Source organism: Anas platyrhynchos, chromosome 10, assembly GCF_047663525.1.
Source record: "Anas platyrhynchos isolate ZD024472 breed Pekin duck chromosome 10, IASCAAS_PekinDuck_T2T, whole genome shotgun sequence".
NCBI classification, from domain to species: domain Eukaryota; kingdom Metazoa; phylum Chordata; class Aves; order Anseriformes; family Anatidae; genus Anas; species Anas platyrhynchos.
In genome coordinates, this window is record NC_092596.1 from 17,941,926 (window position 1) to 17,964,580 (window position 22,655).

The 22,655-nt window shown below is 46.6% G+C and overlaps 3 protein-coding genes across 7 annotated transcripts in view; 1 reads left to right on the top strand and 2 right to left on the bottom strand.

Moving 5' to 3' along the window:
* FGF13 (fibroblast growth factor 13) overlaps positions 1-13,755 on the bottom strand; it is a 296,980-nt gene extending 283,225 nt beyond the window's left edge. The window contains exon 1 of the mRNA XM_072043132.1: positions 13,451-13,755. The gene's annotated coding sequence lies outside the window, so the exon portion shown is untranslated. The remainder of the gene's footprint in view (positions 1-13,450) is intronic.
* F9 (coagulation factor IX) lies at positions 703-15,551 on the top strand. The gene is made up of 8 exons (XM_038184656.2): positions 703-831; positions 3,751-3,914; positions 4,243-4,267; positions 6,235-6,348; positions 8,138-8,266; positions 10,030-10,268; positions 11,613-11,730; positions 14,437-15,551. The coding sequence occupies exons 1-8, from the start codon at positions 765-767 to the stop codon at positions 14,982-14,984; spliced, it is 1,404 nt and encodes a 467-aa protein (XP_038040584.2). The 5' UTR covers positions 703-764; the 3' UTR covers positions 14,985-15,551.
* A 72-nt stretch (positions 15,552-15,623) lies between these two features.
* MCF2 (MCF.2 cell line derived transforming sequence) overlaps positions 15,624-22,655 on the bottom strand; it is a 57,542-nt gene continuing 50,510 nt past the window's right edge. For all 5 annotated transcript variants that reach the window (XM_027465293.3, XM_027465292.3, XM_072043130.1 and 2 more), the window contains 2 exons: positions 22,373-22,473; positions 15,624-17,571 (listed from right to left, as the gene is read on the bottom strand). In XM_027465293.3, coding sequence (XP_027321094.1) covers positions 17,531-17,571; positions 22,373-22,473 — 142 coding nt within the window. In that variant the 3' untranslated portion in view covers positions 15,624-17,530. The remainder of the gene's footprint in view (positions 17,572-22,372; positions 22,474-22,655) is intronic.

A 22,655-nucleotide genomic window follows, 5' to 3' on the forward strand; every position in this document is an offset into this window, starting at 1 on the left:
TTCTCTCGCATTGACAATAGCACAATATCCATCTTGCTTTGCTGGAAACTAGCGAGACCTGCCAGCTTCTCTCCTCTGGTTCTTCTGCTTTAATAAGCCATCAGGGCGTGCTAGCGTCTCCCCACTCTTCTTTTAAATGTGGTATTAGAGTGAATTCAACACCAAAAGGCAATAGTACTGACACCATGCCTCTGTCATGCATGGATGCAGTGATGGATTTCAGTTCTGACATCCAGAAATCTGAAATTCACTCCCCAGAGTGGAGCAAATGCCTTCAGCCTACTTTCCCTACAACTCCTCAAGGAAGAAGAAGAGTAAAGGGGTGCATGTGCTTATTTTGACCCGTCCAGAAGTGAATGTTGCATTTTTATTTATTGATTTATTTTTACAACGTTCAGTATTTTCCCAACAGAAATTCTTAAGTAACATCACCTAGATAGGAGTGGGAAATGCAGTGCTCTGAAGAGGGTCACAGATGCTGGGTTAATGTATTCTTGTGTCTTGCTCAGCCTCCAAACCAGCAATCCTACAGGGCAGAAGATGACCCAAAGGACTGCAGTTACCTAACAGGTTTCTTAGACGTGGATGTGCCTCTTCAAATCTCATCCCAGCTGCCATTTCAAGTGTCAGCAATGGCACATCTGGGGACCTTAAATTAAAGGGTTACCCAGCGTAAATAAACAAGAGCTTGCACTTTGGAACTATTGACCGAGTTCCACCACCTGAACAATTTGTTAACGAGAGGTTTGGGCACTGGGAGGACGATGGCAAAAATCCCCCTCCTACTCTCCATTTGTCTTCTGGAAGCTTTTCTTGGTGCCGAAAGTACAGGTGGGTTCTTTTAAAAACCTAGGGAGTCTTTCACTTTCACTTGGGGGGGCTGGGGGGAGTTACAGGTTCGGGGACAGTTTGTCACTTGACGCAGCAGCAACTTGTGCTGTCTCATGAGAGACAAGGGGTCGGAGGGACGGCAGCATTTGATATCTTCTCTATTTAAAGCTCTGACTCTTTTATCAGGAATAAAATAGCAGCTTTTATGCTGACTTTACACAAAGTGTCACAGGGATTAATTTTAAGAATGGGATTTTTCTGAAATTCATACAGCATTTAAGCTTTCAGAGCTCGATTCAGCCATTCTGGAACACACACACGCAAAAGGAAAAATGGGAAGCACGTCACTGGTGGAGTAACATCCACACCCCCTGTGCGCCATTGCTTTGTCCCAGAATACAAAAAAAGTACTTGCATCTATAAAACAGTCATTGGGCTTGCCACTGTGAGAAACATTTAAAGCCAAACCCAGCATGAATTTAACAAAGACTGTAAGGTGCAGCCAATGCTGTAGACAAGATAGAGGAGTTGATGGATGTGGGCAATCGCACATAGTAATGCAGGCGGTCGCGTGATTTATCTGTAGCAGCAACACTTCCAGCAGAGGCTGGTTTGCATCCAGTGCAAGTACTTGTCTGGTGCAAGGTCTTTCTTCTTTCATTAAAGCATTGCAAGTAACAGCTTTAAAAAAAAAAAAAAAAGTGAGCAGACTTTCAAGTATATCAGTACCGTCATCCACCCAGGGGCATTTCCTAGAAAACACTACATTCACGTGGCAGAGCAGGTCTCATCCCCAGCCCCTTGGCCCAGAAACCCATCTCACTCTCTCCAGCACTGGCTTAGAAGTTGCTAAGTCACACATGAACGTGTGCGTGATGTGAGGATCGCTTCCAGCCAGGGCGAGTGCAATGCCCATGACCCCATGGGACCTGCCACCTTCGGTTCAGAGCAAGTTTGGCTTGTAAAGTAGCATGTGGGATTGGTAAGATACCAAGAAAGCCTAGAGGGATCTGATGGAGGTAAAGCTGCATTCATTAAAATAAGTTCTCAGCATTAACTGGGTTAATTAGGGCAGATGCCTGGCACATCCCACTGGGCAGAGCTGAAGGAGAAGGCCTAAAACAGTGGTATCACACTGTGCTGGGCCGCATGCAGCTGTGCCCACACCTGGCTCCCCCGGTGCTAACCACACAGAGAGCCCAGCAGAGCCACAGAACCAGGGCTGCTCTGTCCCTCTTGCTCCAGACTTTTCTGCCCAGCTCAGGTTGAGGCTCACGCTGTACGGAAAAGGGTTTCCTCCAGCAAAACTTCCTCTTTCCTTCATGTCCCACACATGAAACCCAACACTTGTGGCTCTGGTCAGGTTTCAGCAGACTACGCCATGGGGGCTGCAGTGTTTAAACCAAGCCTGGCTTCTTCAGAGGCCAGTGCTGTACCCATCGATATCTACTGCCAAACAATTAGATTAAGGTCAAGAGTTTAATGCACTCCCCCTTTTTTTTTTTCCTTTTTTTTAAAAAAAAAAAAAAAAAAAAAAAATGAAAGCGTGAGGAAGGCAGAGGTGCAAGCCTGCTTTATAATGATTAAAATCATTGCAAAAACAATTAGTATGGTCTCTGGCAAAGAAAGTGCTAGGAGAAAGGCAGGATTATACCGCTGGTGGCATGGTATAAATAAAGCAACCCCTCCTGGGCTCTTGAGAATCCAATTAACCTCTGTGGCTTTGGAGAGGCTGGGATCTGGTCTCAACTGAGAGCAGAAGTTATGCCTGAGCAGCAATGACATATACATGCCCAAAGCCCTTCCAGCACATGGCTCACAGACAAAGACCCATGTCCCAGGAGGCCACCACCAACTCCAAGAAGAGCTGCTCTGCCATGCCATCTGGTGACAAAAAGGGACATGGCTGTGAGCGCTAAGGGAGGCTCGAGAGACAAAGCAGTAGGCCATTCGCGGTGATTCGTGTCTTTTCTGGAGCAGTGGTAGGGGAAACAGTGCTCAGCAGGGGCTGGTGCCTCTGGGAGGTGGGGCACAAGTTTACAGAGGTTCATAATTTGACAGGTAAATCCTCCAGTGGTTACAGACACAGAAACGCCTCCTCCAGCTTGTGGAGCAAGGCCAGTGCCAGCTGGGAGAATGTGTGGTGGCACCATGACGGGACTGTATGTCCTTGCAGCCTTCACCAGGTGGCAACCACAGGGAGGCTGGTGGCCACCTGGACATCCCCTCTGACCCAGGGACAGCAGGTTGGAGTCAGCGGGGCACACACCTCCTCACCTGCATGACCCAGCTGCCTTCCCCTGAAGTGGTGAGGAGGGCTCGTGTCACCCTCTGGCCAGCACAGCCACAGGGACAGTGGTGCCAGGGCACTTGGGCAAGAGTGAGAAGCAGAGTGAGAAGCACATGGCCCCAGGCTTTCAAGAGCCACAGCTGCTTGCAGAGGTAAACGGCCTATTACAGCCAACACGGGCACAGAGAGTTAAAGTAGGATAATTTCTGTGTTCAAACAAGACCTCACTAAGCAGCAGCATGAAAAAGCCTATTATTCTCCCATCTTGAATAGCTTATTCCAGTCTGTGCATCTATGATAGGAAGTATTCACACCATCTGCTTCAGGGTATTTTAACCTCAAACTTCAGTGCTCCTAATCACCCTCTCGCCATCAGCCATTTCTGTCTATTGACTGCTTTGACTCCAGGTTCCCCAGATCTGATCCCCTGGATTGCAGTTACGTTTGACACCAAAGAAATCTCAAGTAGATGATGATAACACTCCTGAAATGTCCCTGGCCATGTGGCAATGGGGGATGAACCCATGAAAAGGGCTTGCTTTCTGGGAGAGCAGAGCCCTGACAGCCCATCCCAGCTGCATCGCATGGTGCGTGCTCCTCTGTAACCTAAATTTCTTTTCAAATTGCAGTCTTTATCGAGAACAAAGAGGCAAGTGCAGTTCTGCACAGGCAAAGGCGAGCCAATTCAAACAGACTGGAAGAGGTTATTTCTGGGAACCTGGAGCGAGAATGCATAGAAGAAAAATGCAGCTTTGAAGAAGCCCGAGAAGTATTTGAAAACACAGAGAAAACTGTGAGTATCTCTGCTGCAAAATGGCAACACCTTTTTCCCCCCAACCCTCACTCGCATGAACAGTTCAGGCAAGGCACAGAGGGAGAAGGAGGAGCAAAGAGCAAGGGGGAAAGGGGCAGGAGCCAGGTGTAGCATCCATCACCCCTTGATTCTCAGTCATGATCCATCTGTTGGGCTGGGGAAAAGCTTTAGAAGCTTGGTCACTACCAAGGCTACTGAAACAGTTGTTTTCCTTCAAGATTTTTGCTTTAGCTTTGGAGTCGTCCCTTTACTACTCTAGCCCAGGAATTAGAAATTGAGTGAAATTTTATTTTTTTCTTCTTTGCAGATGGAGTTTTGGAAGACTTACATTGGTAAGAGCTGCTTTCTTCATGTTCACTTGCATAATATTCATCTCTCAGTGCATAAGTAGCAGGTGCTTATTGAAATGTGTTTCAGAATTCCAAAATTGTTTTATCACAGAATTGGTCAGAGTCATAAGCCCTAAATGCTGTAGCCACCCAGCCTGTGCTTGTCTCATTTGCACACAAATTACAAGGAAAAAAAAATTACTTAGCATTTTCTATGTCAAGCAGGGTTTTTGTTTTGTTTTGTTTTTTAAACAAACTGCCCAAACCTCACAGAACAAAACCAGTTTGCACGAAGTACTGGATCCAACGAGCCCAGCTCACATTCTGGGTTTCTAGTGTCAGCCAGAGCGCAGCGTAGAACAAGACATCAGTAATTAACCCACCCCCACCCCTCCAAGTAGTAAATGCTCTGCTCTCAAGCAGAGGTCTCCAGATATGGCACAGCTTCATGCAAGCACAGTGTGAATCCCTGGAAATGCCAGATTAAAGCAGAGCCTCAACATGATCACAAACAGCATTGCAAACAGTTGTTTGCAATTCACATCATTGGTCCCAAACCTTTACTTCTCCACCATTTTCTTTCTGGTATCTATTTTCTTCCCTTTCAACCTCAGTCCCCCATGACTCCTTGGTCCCTTACAAGAAAGATTTCAATAACTACTAAAACCTCTGAAACAAATTTTAAGGACATTTTGGTAAATGAACTGCTTTGTATACTGGCAAAGCGCCCAGAACATCTCACTATAAAGCCTTAAATAATTCAGATTAGTCCGTCCAGACTATAAAACAAATAAATTAATTGAATTTGTGTTTTAGGACTGTCCTCTGAAAAACTACCTGATGAAACTCAATGCTGCTTTTGTTTCCCTGTCACTGTAACCAATTAGCCCACCAAAAATAACGAATGCCATCTATTCCCCAGTCATTCAGAGCACCTGTTCAGCTTCCAAGCTGTTGCTCCCAGCACGTGCAGCCCACAGGAGCTCACCCACTTCCACCTTGGGGTACCAAAGCCCGATCATCCTTACCAGGCAGCAACAGCAGCCACCACCCAAACCTTATACGCAAACCCCGACATGCCTTAAACAAGACAAAACCATTCTGTCCCAGTTTGCAAACTGCCTTCTACATTCCAGCCTGTACCTCAAGGCATCAGCAACAGCCACACTTACTGGTGGGACACAAACACATCAGGATGTTCCCCTTCCTTGTTGCTTTTGCATCACCATTTCAGAGCACCTTTCCCTGTGTTTTAACATTACTGATTTACTCTTTGAAAGTGTTGGAGCGCCAGCTTTGCAATACTGGGCATTTTTACTCTAGCCTCAGTTACCCAACTGTAGGCAGCTGTGAAAATAAAAACCTTGACATGTAAGGAAAAATCTAGACCAGTTAGTAGTAGTAAAATATTTAGAAAGAAAGAGCAATGACCTAGACTCACAGATCTAATAAACCGAGAAGTCTCCAGACCCAACCTGCAGGGGAAGTGGAGGTTTAGTGGAGGACTTGTTAGTGTTAGGTCAGAGGTTGGACTCGATCCTGAGGTCTCTTCCAACCTAGAAATTCTGTGATTCTGTGAAAGACTGGAGTGTCAAAACAATTCAGATTAGGAAATCCTAATCACTCTTGAGGAAGCAAGTCTTCCAACTTCAGCTGTCCAACCTAGCCAAGACATGAAATCCTGCTAAGATGTCTTTATGGAGATGAAACAAGCAGAATTAACCCATAGGAGACAGTGTATGTAATTGGGCCTGCTGTAGAGCACTGCTGCTGCTGTTACCCTAGCGCTGATGCTGGCTATTATGTTTTTGTGTGCCAGAATCTGATTTATTTTCCATTATGAAGATGGAAGGCACACAGCCTTCTGCTCATCTTTAGCAGGAGGCTTGCACACAGAAGGCTCCAGTGCTTGACTGGCACTGGCTGTGGTGGACACTCACGTTTGTTAATTCTCCTGTCTTCTCACCAAGATGGAGATCAATGTGACCCCAATCCATGCAAAAATGGAGCTGTTTGCGAGGATGCTGTAAGTTCCTACACATGCTGGTGCCCAGCTGGGTATGAAGGCAAGAACTGTGAGATAGGTACGTATGGGGGGCTTATCCTGTGATTATTTTGCCCTTTTTGAAATCGCACCTCATCAAAGCGGGCATAAAGACTTTCATCCTACTTGAGGGCTGGTTTGGACACACATTGCCTTGCTGTGAGACACTGTGTGAATGTGCAGATGTAGCCCATTGGCAGTGGGATAGCAGGGGGACACACCTTGGGATACAGGAACAGATGTGTCCCTCCTCTCCCATCCCCAGCAGAGCCCCAGCTCCACCTCCACCAAGCCCCGTGATGCCTGCTCGTACGCAGGGCTCAGCAGAGACTCAGGCTCAAGGTCTGTTCAGTGTGCTGCAGCTGCCAGAGCACATGTTGACACAGACCTTCCTTTATCTCCCCAGCACAAGCCTTTCCAGGGCTGTTCATCAGCCAGGGACGACACACGCCCACTGAAAGCAAGAGTTTTACACCAGCCCCAATGCAGCCCCCACGATTTCACTCCTCCTTCCCGTTCTCACACCAGGTGCTGAGGGGGTAGGACTAGCACAACTTCCTCACAACGGCACTCTGCTAAATTCATAATTATGATTATCACCAGCAACCTTGAGTCTACGGGCAAACAAAAGGCAAATATTTTCCTGATGGGTTGAGGAGTTTATGAAAACCAAACAGATGATAATTTAAACAAGAGGGATATTCAGCTCTTATATTTATAATATAATCAGGGGCTGTGCAACTCATATAGTGTGCTAGACTCACTGCACTAATAAAAGATTCCCTTTCTAGTTGTGCTTCTGCTCTGGCAAGAGAGGAGTGTACGTTAAAAAGAGCATTTCAAAGCTGCATCAAATTTAAATAGTCTCATTGCAGATTTCTCATGGAAGTGAGACAGGAGCAAAAATAGCACTAGAAGTGAGGCGTGAAAAGGATCTCAGTAAAAATAGTAAATGATGGCATTAAAATGGCTACAGGAAGGGAGGTGTCCTTGAGGAGGTAGGAGAGGAGTTAATCTGCTGTGAAGCTATTTGAAAACTCCCTGAGAATTAATAGGGTACCTGCAGATTAGTGGATTTCGACTTCCAAGGGGTGGCGTTCCCATAGCGGAGCGAGAGGTGGAATGGGAGAAGGCACACCCAACGTGCTGGGACTCTCACTGAGCCTTGGGTTGCCCTACAAACACTGGGAATCATTGCATCAAAAGTCCTGCTGAAATGGGTCCTCCACGTCAGGCTGCAATGATTTGTAGGTATGTCAGGATGAGCATGTGGTTTTGCTTGAGGTTTCAAATTCAGAGACCAGCAATAATCCCGAGACAAAGCTTTCCTGGGGCTCAGGCTTTGCTCCCACTGGATATGCAGTGCTCTCCACTGGCACCTGTGCCGCGGTTGGATTTCCGTAAGCAGAGGGGAGGAGGGGAACATGATGGTGGGGAAATCACATGGCTCGTAACCAAATATTTGCAGCAGTCCTTGGGGGTCAGGCTGCCAAATTTCAGGCAGCTCTGCAGGGCTGAGCAGTGCCAATCACATTGGTCTGTCACGCAGGGATTGCTGGAGGTCGGAGGCTGTGCCGGAGCTGAGAGGCACCTCACGTAGGACCGTGGCCATTTCCTCATCCTGCCTTCTCAAAGAGTTGCCTGGCCCTGTGTCAATATGAACAGGGATGGGATTTGCAAAGAAGAGAGTTCTCTTTGCAAACAAGCATCCATTTTGCATAGTCTAGAACAACTGGAGTGAGCTATAGGCTGAGCCCAAAAGCCCAGGTACAACAACCCTGATCTGTCATATGTCAGAGCTTTCACATTTTCTTTTTAATTTCTTTCAGATTTCACTTGTGCAATTAAAAATGGAGGCTGCAAGCACTTTTGCAGGCACGACCCACCGCAGAAAGTCGTGTGCTCCTGCACCGCTGGCTATAAACTTCAGGAAGATGGAAAATCCTGTGAACCTACAGGTTAAACTTTAAAGCATCTTTAAGAGATTTCGGTTAAAGTTTCTAAGGTCTTCTCCTGGATTTAGACACATGCATCTCACAGAAATGCTATATACAGTTGGACGCCAACCTTGTTCTCTGGCTTAGCAAACTTAAAGAGCCTGATACTGCACTTTCCCAATGGCAGATGTGGGGTCACACTGGAAATATGTGATCCAAGCACCCTTTTTTTAGCCTAGGTGTAAAGGAGGAAGTTCCGTGTCTGGGACTATTGCACACAAGGCAAATGCCTGTTTCAGAGGGCTGCTCACATGGGCACATCTCACACTTGCAGCTATTCTATAGTTCCAGGTACAGATCAGTAGTTATCTGGAGACAGAAATACGGAGCTCAGCTTTACCAGTGCATACATTGGTGTGTGGTCAGGCCAAACTTCCTCGCACCATCTTTCAATAGAAACTACTTTTCAGTCAGTGATCCTTCACCTAGGATGCTCTGGACTTTTTTAAAGCAACAAGCAACCTTTCTGCCTGAATATCCTCCTGGAGGTCTCTCTGCTGTGAGCTGTGCTGTGTCCCATAACTACTTGAGTCCAGCAGAGACAAGGGAAGCTTTTTGGTGGTGCTGCCCTCCTGTCAGCATGAAGACACACACAAAGACCCTCAACAGGAATTGCACTGTGTGGGTCACTTGTGATGCTAAGGAGCAAAACGAAAGCAGCCAAACAGGGTGGAGAAATGCAGTACTTGAGGTTGTTAAGGAATAACTTGTTCTTGTCATATTCCCCCCTGACTTTCAGGGATCAGACTCTCAGCTGAAGACACTTGCAATGCTTTCTGCTAATGGAGATTATTGAGATCTAGGGCCTGTGTTGCCCCACTTCCAATGGGCCAGAAAGGTTTACTTTTAGCAACAAGATCACCTTCCAGGTTAGGTAATTGCCATTTCTTCAAAAGCTTAGCTTTTGTTGGCTCTGAAACTCCCATTTTGTAGCCTAATTTCATGACAGTGCCTTCCCTCACTGAGCACTTATTTGAGCCCTACTCCTAAAGTGGACTGTTTAAGGAAATGCAAAATCTCTGTAGGCCACACTTACATCTGATTTTACACTAATGTTTGTTTGCACAGTGCTGTCAAAAGCTTTTCAGATGAAAGACAATGCCTGATGCTATTTACTATTTTGACTGCCACTATCAGCAGGGATTCGGCACACACTGCGTAGGAGAGAAATGGGAAGAGCTCGTCTAAAATGAGCTTACAGATGAGGTCTTCATTAACAGGAAAATCTACAGCCCTAGCATGAGTTTATTAATGTTTTCCTCACCTTGGTGCCAAGCAGGATTATCTGTACAATTGGCAGATATTATTTCCTGCCCTCTCCCAGCTGGACTTTTATTGTTCTGGAGTAACTTGCTGTAGAAATGTCAGCCAAACAGCCGGGCTGCCCAGCACAGAAAGCCTCCCGGGCACGCTCCTCAGCATCCCACTAAATAAAGGCACAGCTGCACCATCCCATCCAACATATCCCCTCTCTCACAAGCTTCCTTCTTTTTAAAAGCTGTTCAGAACTCATGTCTAAGGCCCGGGAAGCCTTTATGCTTTTGCTACTCTTGCATATTGATTGTACTGCTGCTCTAGGTCCCAGTCAGTTCATTTACACACCCACTCATCCCCAAACAGGGTGCTGGGAGGAGACAGCATCTGTCTCCTCTCCTGCTCCTTCAGTTGCTGTCACTGTCAGCATGATACACAACCAGGGATAACTATGCCCATTTCTCTCCCAGTGCCATATCCCTGCGGGAGGATCACAGCTCCTGATGTGAAGAGAAAGCTCACCCGAACCATAAACACCTTCGAGAACTGGAACATCACCACCAATGATGAGGATGACATTCATGATGAGGCTCTCAACATCACGGAAACCCCCACCGCTGCCACCACCAAGAAGATCATACCGATAAATAAGACGGACACCCGGGTGGTCGGGGGATCAGACAGCATGAAGGGCCAGGTGCCCTGGCAGGTACTGGCTGTTTCTGCCTCTCCCTCATAACCCCAGCAGTCGCTCTGTCTAGGCAGTTCTGAACTTAGGATCTTCTTACTTTGACATACTTGAAACCTGTCTTTGAGGATAGTTTAGCAATAGATCTCAAGTCTACTAGGAATACAGCTTCTTTTTGTACATGGTTTCATGCCACAGCAACAAAACTTGCATGGCTGGAGGCCTACCCTAGAAGTCAGAGTCAAAGCAGTTTCCTCTGGGGATCACAGCTTTGCAAGGAAAAATGCAGCTCATTTTTCAGTGAAGCCACACTGAACGGTTGGGAAATACCATTTAAGTGCAATGTTCTGATTCTGTGCCGTTGCAAACCCTGGCACAGACCGACAGCACTGATGGCAAAGGAAAGTGGCTTACGCAGGGAGGCCCATTTGTGCAGCTCAGCCAAGAGAAGAACCAGAAAGTTAAGCATAAGAAATCAGTCCCCGCAACGAAAGTCAACGTGCACGCTAGCAGCCCACCAAGCCTGGCGAGCACTGGCTGTGCTCACGGAGACCTCCACCTCTCCGGGCACCCCCCAGGACAGCTCTGCTTGCCCAGATGAAGACGCTCAGCCTGCGGGGGATTCGGGCAGAGGGGCTGATGCCTGCTCGCTGGGGTTGGGGCTGCGAGAAGGGTCTCGGAAGCCGGGCAAGGAGCAGCCGGGCAATGCTGCCCCCCAGCCGGGTGCCCGCAGCAGGGATGCGGTGCTGCCCTCCCGCGGCCGGCGCTGCGCTGGAGCTCGGAGCTCCACCAGCCGATGATGCCAGGGCATGGGGGGCACCGGGCAGCTTGCAGGGGACGAGCAGTGCCACGGGGAAGGGGCGAAACGTAAGGGAAATCTGTCTTTCGGACACAGGTCGCCGAGGTGGCTGATCGATTTAATTAGAGAAGTTTCAGCATAAGGGATGTCCTGGCTTGTGCCCGGGGGAGCTAGGTGCTCACGTGGCATGGGTAGTCAGCACCTTGCCCCCAGCTTCACCAGTCAGTAGGTATGGAAGTGAATGGATTTGGGAAACTTCATGTTTTAAGCTGAGGTGTGTGTTTGGGCCATCTGCCCTCCCCCCCAGCCTGGAGCAGGGAGAAGCAGAGCAGGACATCAGCTCGTGTGCAGGACAGCATCGGGCACCTCTGCACAGCACCGAGGTGGGAGCATGGATGCTCCTTGAGGAGCAGCGTGTGGGATACACTAAGGTGGCTGGGACAGCACTGGCTCCGTACAATTTAAATACAACCCACCCTACAGCCAGACCAACCCTGTGCATCTCCCTCTTCTTCCCTGCTAATTCGCATGAACCCCACAGCTGTGGTTTCCCTCTGCTCCCGCAGGTTCATCTGGTGGACAGCGAAGGCTTGGGCTTCTGTGGCGGATCCATCGTCAACGAGAAATGGGTGGTGACAGCAGCACACTGCCTGCAGTCGGGGGACAACATCATGGCCGTGGCAGGTGAGCACTGCAGGTGGTATTGGGACAGCATGGGCAAGGGACAGGCCTCAGCACCAGAACCACAGGCTGCTGGCCTGTCTGGCAACAGCTCAGCCTGACTGCAGAGAGCCAGAGAGAAACTGAGGCTGCCTAGAAGCCCATTAGGCACCAGTGAAGATGCTGCCGATCAGCCAGGGTGGTGTATGTTGGTCTCTGCTGCCCACATGGGACCTCAGCAGGGATTTCTGCTCTTCCCGAGGTCATGCCGAGTTTCCACTCGACTCTCAGAGAACAGTTTAGTGTGGATGGTGTAAGAGTGGCACTAGCAGCCTAACTCCTTGCAAACTGCTTTTGCTCTTAACTCTTTTAGAAGTAAATAGAATTATGGAATAAAGTAGAGAACCCAGGCTGGCATGTGGGCAAGCGTGCTTTTCCAGCAGGCTCTCTGGGGAGTTAGGCAGGAGCAGCGTGACCAGACCGCACAGCAAGGAATGGTACAGCTTTGCAAAACAAATGTATCTTTGCTGGAAAAATGGTATTTCCCTGTGATTCTTGTACCCAGCTGCTACAGGCTGCCTGCTGATAATTCAGTGCAGGGCCTTTGCAAAGTGGTGCAGTGCCATGTTTCACAGCTGTGCCAGAATCGTCTTCCCAAGTTGTTTCTCCCCTCTATGAATACCTAGTATAGAAGGCACGCTGATAGAGTTGGTAATAGCTACAGGCAACATTTGCAGGAGGCAGGGAAGTATCTCACTTTCTGTTTAAACACTATCAAATGTATTACTGATAAAAATGAGATTCTACCTGAGCCTTGAAACACAGAGTTCATATCTACATAAATCAACTTATCTTGGGGCTCCATCTGCACCTTCTGCCACATTGGCACAGCTGAGCTCTTGGCTGTGCCTGGCTGTCCTACAGAGCAGCTCGCCATGGGGCTGAGAACCCCCTGCCCCACACTGACAGGATGAGGTACACAGCTTGTTTTTGCTACCGACTTTCATGCAGCTCTGCTTGAGAGCTCAGCACAAACCCACAAACATGAGAAAGTACAAAATTCCCAATGCAACAAGAACCATCCCCCAGAAAAGTACGTTTCTGCTAGACAGAGGTTTTGCGTTTGCAGCATCTACATGCAAACAACCTCCCCTTTCCAGCTCGCTCAAGCACGGCACACCCCCCTCTGTTCAGGATCCGCTCCCAGCCAGCCCCCCTCACGCTACCTGCACACCACTCTGCAGCACAGCGGCATCTCCAGGGCAAGGTCTTGGGGCAGGCAGCAAGTCAAGAAAGCAAAACACAGTTTTGCAGGGCTTGTTGAATTTGTGTTCACACAATATATGGATAATATCTGAATCATTCACCTCCATTCATGCTAGGTGTTCAGCTTTGTTTGTAGCATCCTGGGAGGCCCAAAAAACAATAGCAGGGGGTGGAAGAAGCATTCCAATCCCTTGTCCTTCTTTGTCGCTACACTGTCATAACTGAAGCATATTTCCAGGTCCCCAGCAATAGTAAGCAGCTGTAGCACACACACAAAAAAAAACAAAGCTCTCAAACTCTCCCCCACTTCTGTCTTACACTTACACTCTAGAAACACAGCCTGCAAGGAAGCTGACATTCACACTCTGCTGAAAAAAAAAAAACAAAAAAACCTTCAGAGAGCACAGCAGCAGCACCAGCCGCCAAAACCGCCTTCACCAGGCGACAGCCTCCCCGTGAACACAGAAAGCTGCCTCACCTCTCTCGGCAGGGTCCTCGCTGCTCCTCGCAGGCAGATGCAGCAGACACAGGACACAGCCAGGGCCAGGGGCGCTGCAGATATTGTTTAGAGGCGATCGTATATTCTGGAGATTACAGCAAAGCGTGTGGAAGTACTGCGGCGGGGGTTAAACGCACCCTGCGCCTCTTGGGCTGCAGGAGAAGCCATCCTGCTCGCAGCCCTCGGCATCACCAGGTCGTGGGCAAGGCAGGGACTCAGCTCCAGGCACAGCCCAGCCACCAGCCAGAGCCCCCAGAGCTTCCCTCTCCCTCTACCTGTTGTCACAGGGCTGGGAAGGGATGCAATCAGCTGCTGGCAACTTAATCACGGGAGCCTGAGGCGGCAGCACCCTGCAACAGCCGGCAGCTGAGCCTCGGGCGGCAGCAGGGATGCAGGACACCTGTGGGGGGCATTTGGGGCTGGCTGCTGATGCCATCCCTGAGCCCTGTGCTGCCCTGCCATGGTGCAGGGTGCTCTGTGGGTTTGGAAAAGGGAAGATCAGGTTCCTTTCCACTAATCGGTGATGTTTTTAAGCACAGACTTTTAATTCTGGAGGCTTTCCCCTTGGATGCCAGGGCAACACTTGCCTTGCACCCCTGTGGAAGTACTAAATCCCGAGAACAGCCACGCTGCTACAAACCTCAGCAAAGGCCCCTAGCCCATCTGTATTGTGAGGTGCTGTGGGTCTCGTAGCCACAGTTGCTGCCACATGCAGAAGGGATTTGGTGCTTGCTCAGCCGCTGCATGTCCAGTGCCACATCCAGCAGCTGTGGGGACCCAGTAGGTGCTGCTGTGTGAGGCCCCCCAGGGCTAGGGTGTACAGAGCTCATCTGCCCTGTGCTAGGCTGGGGTGCTATTGTATCATGACAGCACTGTCACAATGTCAGCTTGGCCAGGGCCTGCACACAACCTGCAGCACCCTCACACTACTGGGGAGACCAGCCCAAGCCCATTTTTCTCTGCAGGTGAATACAACACGAAGGAGGACGACAACACCGAGCAGTGGCGTAAGGTGGTGAAAATTCTCCCACACCCCACGTACAACGCCTCTATCAACAAGCACCACAACGACATCGCCCTGCTGGAGCTGGACCAGCCCCTCACCTTCAACAGCTACGTCACCCCCATCTGCATCGGCAGCCGGGAGTTCACCACCATGCTGCTGAAGCACGGGCAGGGCACGGTGAGCGGCTGGGGCAGCACCTTATACCGTGGCAGGCCCGCTGTCATCCTCCAGGTCCTCACGGTGCCCTTCGTTGACCGGCTGACATGCCTGAAGAGCACCTCCACCTCCATCCAGCAGAACATGTTCTGCGCGGGCTTCTCGGCCGGTGGCAGGGACACCTGCGGAGGGGACAGCGGGGGTCCCCACGCCACCGAGATCGAGGGCACCTGGTTTCTGACGGGGGTCACCAGCTGGGGCGAGGAGTGTGCTAAGCCAGGCAAATACGGCATCTACACCAAGGTTTCCAAGTACGTGAAGTGGATAAAGGAAAACACGAGGCTTACCTAACCCAGGCGACATTCCTGGTGGATGGACTGGTTAGGTGGAGACCGCAGCCATCGCTGCCTGTTTTTCAGAAATCATTGCGTTTTAATCATTTCTAAATGAACTAATTTCTGCTCTTTGAAGGCAACAGTTGAGAAAACTCAGTGTAAATGTGGTAACAGGGAAATAAAAAGCCTTTTTAATCACCCATGACTGCATTCCTGAACACACCAACACTGCTGAGGTCAGGTAGATCCCCAAGCCCTGCGTGCCTACAGCTGACACACAGCCTGGGGCTGCAGCACGGGCACCAAGCCCCCCTCCTTTCCCACATCCCTCACCCCTAAAGGGGCTGTCACTGCCTGCCAGTGCCCCCCACGGTCCCACTGCAGCCAGTACCCGGGATGGGACGCAGGGCAAGCCAGTGACGGAGACAGCCTGAGCCAAGGCAGGACTGCAGCAGCTGCCACTTCAGTCTCTTTGCCACCACATCCAGCAAGGAGTTAACCAGATCATCTGCCACTGCTTATTTTAAAATCAAAACACATGTGCGAATGTTATATTTGCTCCAAATAAATTAAATAAAACCAACACTGAGATTTTTTTCTTTTTCAGAATTGTACCAGAGGTGTCTTTGGAACAAACTGCATATTCTCGTATGAATTTATTTAACAACTTTTTAATCTTTAAATATAGATTTAACACATTTTTTACAGGTACATATACAATATAGTTCATTTAAACTTGCAGTCAGAAAATTCCCTACTGTAATTTATAATAACATGTACATGAAGAGCCTAGTTCAACAGCATACTTAAGGTAACATACCATGTCATGTGCAAAGTTTCAAATGTTAAAAATCTCAGACTGTACATTCAGATTTGCAGAACTAATCAATCTCATAAATTAATAAAAGCTTAGATTTAAAACTATGGAAGACAAAAAGATTAAAACCATTTAATATGCAATGTGTGCTATGCTTGAGACAAGTATTTACAGTTGTACGTCAAAATGTGTACTGTTACCACAAGAATTGTTACCACTATAAACAGCCCCCATAACTTCAGAGAATCCTACTTTTCCACCTAACAAGTGCATCATGACCAGCTTTAAAACAGACAGAAATAAACTTCATAAATAAACTTTAAAACCTCTCTGGCTTGATTTCCAGTGGCTGAAGAATACTGGGATCTTTCTAGGTCTTGCAGCGTTGTTCAGCTCAGACTCAGCTGGTCTCGTTTTTGGCGGCGTATGGGGGTTGCCCACAATGCTGACCACCCACACTGCAGAGATGCCCACGGTGGTGTGTCAGCGTGGCAGGGAACCCCCGGGCAGCAACAGCCAGGAAGCAGTTCAACAAGTCCTCTGTACAAAAGTGGTCACCAGAAAAAAACCCAGTATGTTTGAACTTAACAACTTGGTACTGCAGCTAAGAATTCATGGTTCACAAATCAAAGTCAGATCACAAAGGTCCCCCTTCAGTCCATGGTATAAAACATTTTGTTTTGACAGGACAGAGCAAGTCCACTACCGCATGCATACTATTAACCCTGTTCTCAACATAGTCAGATGCTCTTCGCACACATCTGCTTAAAAGTCAAACCACCTGTACTTATCATCTACAAAAGCAAATCTAGACAAAGAAACACAAAATTAAATTGAGTGTTCAATATTCTTGTTCTTTCCTGAAAATTCAACTGATGCATTACTGTTAAAGATGCTGAAAAGTAGTCTTGTCACAAGAACATCCTTAGTGCAAACATGGACATTTAACTTTGATTTATGGCACGTGTTCCAAAAGTACATACATTAAATGTAAACTTCAACACTTGCTTGATACAGGTTTCAGTTTTGGGACACTTTGGGACCCTAAGCGATTGGCGACAACCCTGAGTTGTCAGTTTGACCTGATCCAAACCTCACTGAAATCAGTGGGACTGACTGCAATGGGCTGGATTCAGACCCTAAGTGCAAAAAAAGGATCTTTAGCATTATTGCATCTTCGCATGTGAGTCAGCCAGATGATGCTCTTACAGAACATTACATTCACATAGCTGAAATAGATATTTATGAAAAATCCATCCATAAAATCAATTAAGCAGGACATACAGCTCTTTGATGGTTTTTGTTTGTTTTTGGTTTACCAAAACTCAACTGTTTGATTTGAAATCAACTTCAGCAGTTGTCAGCTAGTAAGTAGATAAAGCCTTCAACCTGTAGAGGAAATTTCAAGCATCTAAACCAAGTGTCAGGAAACCGTAGTGTACTTCTCTGATGAAACGTGATGGATGCCATGAAAAAACAGCAGGTAAAAATAATAAAATACTGTACTTTCCATAGTGAGAGAAAAAAAAAAAAAAGGAAAAAAAAAAGAGCAGAGAATGGCTTCCTTTATGACTATGAGAAGCTGCTTAGGACCCCGGTCCTTTTCAGTGCAGATGAAGCTGTGGAGCTCTGTGAATGTGATGAATAGTACTGGACAACTCCAACTACTGTGCTATTTCTCTGTAACACTTAGTTGAAAGCTTCCAAGAGCATCAAAATCAGGATGCTACTAGTTCACCCTTAATTCAAGGGGAACTAAACTTTCTTGTGTTACACAGGGCAGCATCTATAAAGTAATGAAGAATGATGTTAATATTAAAGCATCTTATTCCAAGAAATACATTGTTCCCTGTAATCACATAACATTTGTATAACATTAAAAACAGCACACTCCTGTGGTTCTCCCTAAAAGCTGAACACCCATTACCTTCAATGAGAGCCTTGCCTAAGGCAGGACCACAGGGTTCCACTCGTTTCCATAACCTATCGCTTGATTATCACAGCATGGTCAGAGGTTATCTTCTCTAGACTCCTTATTTTGTCAGGCTCAAAATGGCTTTCTACATAGTTACAAAATAGCTGTTCTATGAAGCTGGCTGGCATCACAAGTTGTGAAAGTAGACCCTGTTTTATGTTTCAAAGGCAAAAAATCAGCATTATCTTTAATGGACCCTGCATAATAATTCTGCTCACATAAAGCCTGCGGCTGCAATAATTAAAGTGCATGAGTAACAGTGCAAACAGCTGTGCTACATCTGCAAAACTACAAGTGGCATTTTAAAGAGAACTTACACAAGACTTGCACTTTTCAGCTAGCATGCTTATGCCAGCTTGCAAGAACTCAAGAGTTCAGCCATGTACAATATTCTGATGAGGCTAATTAAAACCACGTGGCCCAAGACACCAGGGTTGCCTCAAGCTCACCGTAATCAAGAGAATGGTCCCAGTGCCCCAGCCAGCCAGGGCACAGCATGCTTGGAACTCAGTCCTTTGGGTGCTAGAAGTGAGGGAAAGCTTTGCTCTGCTTTGCATGAAGAGCACCCACACACACGCACACACACACACCCAGGGATGCCCTTAAGGCTTGGAAGAGATGATCTGGCAAGTGGGATGTTGAATAAAACTGGAAGAGGGTCTGGCATGTAACACAGGAGCAGGAACCTGGTCAGACCTACAGCACACCACAGAGTGAGAGTATTGCTGCTGCCTGCACCCTCCTTGAAACAAGCGGGCGTGTGCATTTGCCCTGGCAATGGAGCATTCTCCCATCACAGCTCTGAATGCTCCTTCATTTTGGGCTCAAATCAAATTCTGCCATAAAACTTTTTCTGCTGTTTAGAAAGACTTAGAAGTTGCAGCAATATTTATTTTTTATATATAGTCTAATAAGTAGAGGCATTTATCACTGTTTATGTTTTTCACTTGAATCTTTTTATCTTTTTTTTTTTTGTTTTAATTTGGGCTGCTCTATTTCATGCTCTCTTCTAAAAGAACTGTCTCATGCAACCTTCATGCAGTGAGTGAAAATCAGAAACCTGCCCTTCTCTCTGTCCCGATTTTAAAGGTCAGATGAAAAAGGCTGAAAATTTATTGGCCTCATTTTGCTCTGACGTGAAAATTCTGGAGTGAATAAAACACTTCCTTTGCTTGCATTTGTTTACCACTGCTGAGAGAAAAGAAGAGCAGAGCAAAAGCTTAGCCTCCATGGGAGGGGAGCTGTGGTGCTCCTGCAGTGAACATTGTGTCACTGAGATGAAAACGTCACACATCTGCTTTAGGTTTTAGCAAGGACATCGTCATCTCTCCTCTCCCAGCTTTCAGTTTGCTGAACTGGGTGCTGCAGCACAGCTGGGAGGTGATGTGATTTGTCCTTCAGTGACACAGGTGCTGTCAGTTCTGTAAATCACAGGAACAGGTGTTCTTTGGCATATTAGCAATCTGGGAACTTGCAGAGATTTTTTTGTTTCCTGCTCTGCTGTGGAAGAGAAGTTTGGATTCTAACACCACAGCCTTGACCTTTAAAAGAATGTGTCTTACACAATGGACTACTTCTTCTTAATTCATACCAAAGTCAAGTCAGTTAACCAGGCGATACCTGACCACTTCAGCAAAGCATCTTAAACTAGCAACAAACGGTTAAATTTCAGCAGTAACTATTTTCTCAATACTGCTTTTTCTGAGCAGAGCTCTCCCCAGACTTTCTCTTAGTTTTACATATTATCACCTGCAATACAGAACTGTTTCTATGGCATGCACATAAAAAAACCCACACCATAGATTGCACAGGAAATGAAATAAATCTATTCAGAAGACAGAAGCAAGGACTAATCTCAGAAATTATAGCTAGAGGCATGACAGAGGGGAAAACTGTTTTTCAAAATGACCTCAAAGCCTTCTGAGTTAGGTCCAGGCCAAGATTTACACAAAGTTTAATGAGGTTTTCCATCCCACCTTTGCAATAGAAGATTTAAATGAAAATGATGAAAAACCATGACATGGCATTGTCAATAGGAACCACTCATCCATAAGGCAAAATAATTATGCAATCAGGTAAGTAAAGCAAGAAAACCATCTGCATTGTCAGGATTCATATGGATGTTTGAAATTCTCCCTTGCACAGAGGATCTTCCTTGGCAGGCCTGGTGCAGGACGGTGTATTTGCAAAGCTGACAATGGCAGTGTAGGAGGACATTTACCAAATATTTATCAGATAACTTCAAATGGGCAGAAAAGTTTTCTATAACTTCATTATGCTTTGTAATAGTCCTGCATTGGACCAACTGGCAGGAAGTGAGAGGAATAGTATGTAAGCATGAGTAAAATTAGCTATACTGGGTGGGAGGTTTTGGTAACAGCCACAGTGTAAATCAAAGAAAAAACATTAAGGTAAGGGAATCATTTAATCTATTCATTTAAAGACTTGGCACTGAAAAAATAGACCTCCGATTCTTCTCCATGCTGACTGTGAAATTCTGTGATGGGAGATAAGTTTGTTATTGACTGGGGACTGGGAGCCGAGCACTAACAGAAGCACCAGCCCCATGAAGGGGTGGGGCTGCCCCACCTGCTTTGAGATCCTAGGGACCCCACACCACCTTTATCAAGGTTACTCACTGATGTGCCAAACAGCACTTCTACACAGCCAGCTGAGAAAATCTGAAGGTTACAGTATGCCCTCCTGCCCCTACTTTGTTCTTTGGCTGCCAAATTCTGTCTCTGCTTTATTGGGATTGGCCTGTCTTTGCTCCAAGGAAGACCGGCTAGAAGATCTTGCAGCACTGGAGCAAGAGCTCCATCTTCTGAAGAAGCAGAAAACAGCCCAATGCACACCACATCCCTGAGCAGTTAGTGCTGCGAAGTCACCCACAGCATAAAATGATCAATCCTCAAAGGGAACGACATTGCTAAATACAAAGGTGCTGCCACAGAATCAGTTTTCAGAGTGCAAGGTGCATGACGGCTGTAAGGAAACGTCACTGAAAAGCTCTAGGAATAGCTCTAGGAAACGGAGAGAAAACATCCTACATCATCCTACAATGTTGCCTGAAGTGCATGTAAAATTAGAACCATGCCTAGAGACTGCATACACAATCAGCACCAGAGTGTAAGATCGAAGTTAATCTGAACAGGGAAAATCGAATGCCTCAGCACTGCCACCAGACCCTGGCGACACAGCTTCAAAGCATCTGGGCAGCGGTGTGAGACTTAGAGCAGCAGCTTTCTGGGGTTTTGTCTTGTGGAATTCTTCTCACTTTGTACTCAGTGACTCTGTAAACTAGCTTGGAGCTGCAAGTCTCTAGGAACTGGGGGATGTGACCCCTGGCAAAACAAACCAAAGTTCAAAGTCTACTGGCATCCCATGTTCGGGGTGCTTTTAGGGTTGGAGAAACCTCACGCATAGGTTGTGGTTTGGGACCAGTGGGAAGCAACAGACAGACTTCCTGACAGAAGACTTCCTCTCACCTGTGTGGGGCAGCTGTTAGACCACTACAAACTGTCCCAGATGTAAAATCAGAAAGAAGTCTGTGAAATTTGAGTGCCCTAAAGAAAATGAGATAAAAAATAACTTCCTGCATAGCAAGGATTTTTCTGAAAAATACTGGAAAGCCATCAGTGTTTTGTGATAAGGGCTAACTAGAATTTTAAGCCTTTCAGAAGGCCTCGTTCATATTCATCAAAATAGGAAAATTTTACCAAAAAAAATAAGTATTTAACAATAAATCTACTCAAAACATGTTTCACATGGTCATATCTGGTGGTTTCTTTCTTTTTTTTTTTTTTTTTAACGGACTGAATCTATGTGGGTTTTCTCTGTATTTTCTGAGCCACAACAACCAGCCCCCTACTTCCAGCATGATGATGAAAAAGCATGGAGTGGTGATACCGAATACATGGCAAGGGTGACAGGCTGCTCTTAAGGCATTTTCTGCTATGCTTCTATTTCTATGTGTACATTTATGACTAGAAAAAGATGATTTTTAAACATGATTTTTAAGACTAAAGCCTTTTGCTAAAACCTGGTAACCTGTTATAAACTTTATTCTAACGATGGATTAACAAGCAGGCCTGCAGCAGTCAGCAGTGAGTGCAAGAGTGAGGCTTGGCCTGGTGCAGAACCGAAGCATTGCCTTTCACGTGCTTAGGATCAGGCCACGGCGTCTTTTGCAGCACAAGGTGGTTTTTACTAGGTACATCCTATTCACATGGGGTTTGAGCTACAGCAACAAGAAAGCAGAAACAGTCACAGGAATCCTGGATCAGACTCCATTTCTTCTCCTAGATCTTCTACCCAGTGCTCTTGCAATGAAACCTACATTTTAAGTGCTCCTTTTTAATTTACTAGTGCCCAAAGTCACAGAAAGTTCTTAAGGTGCTAACAAAAACGGAAGAAAAAAAAAAAAAAAAGAGCAGGAGCTTAATTTACTACTTTTTGCAGGCTTTATGGAGTAGCTGCTTTTTTTTTTTTTTTTTTTTTTTAACCTGCAGAGGCATATACAGCCAGATTTAATATATCAAGTATAATACAAATGGCTTAAGAGACCTGAATCGAGTTTTCAGCAATTTTTGCTATGCGTATTATATGATACCTGCGACTTTGGCATTCCGAAATCTACAGTCACCGACTACTATCTGCAGACTGTGGACAGGAATCCAGCCTTCTTTTCTTCTGTTTAGGTTTTTCACCAGCCTTTGAACAACAATGGTATTAGTAAAAGAAACAAACCATGCCATAAACATTTTTGTTTCAGCACTGGGCATGCTTTTCACCACTGTCAGTGCAACCAACAATTTGTTCAAACCAGGGGGGCATTGTAACAGAAGCTGTGCATACATTTAACTATTCCTCCCCACTAAATTTAGGCACCTAAT

Excerpts from the sequence above, each read along its gene's own strand:
- F9 (XM_038184656.2), top strand. The coding sequence starts at position 765 with ATGGCAAAAATCCCCCTCCTACTCTCCATTTGTCTTCTGGAAGCTTTT. Across the intron at positions 8,267-10,029 it reads AAAATCCTGTGAACCTACAG|TGCCATATCCCTGCGGGAGG; the intron begins GTTAAACTTTAA and ends TTTCTCTCCCAG. Across the intron at positions 10,269-11,612 it reads AGGGCCAGGTGCCCTGGCAG|GTTCATCTGGTGGACAGCGA; the intron begins GTACTGGCTGTT and ends CTGCTCCCGCAG.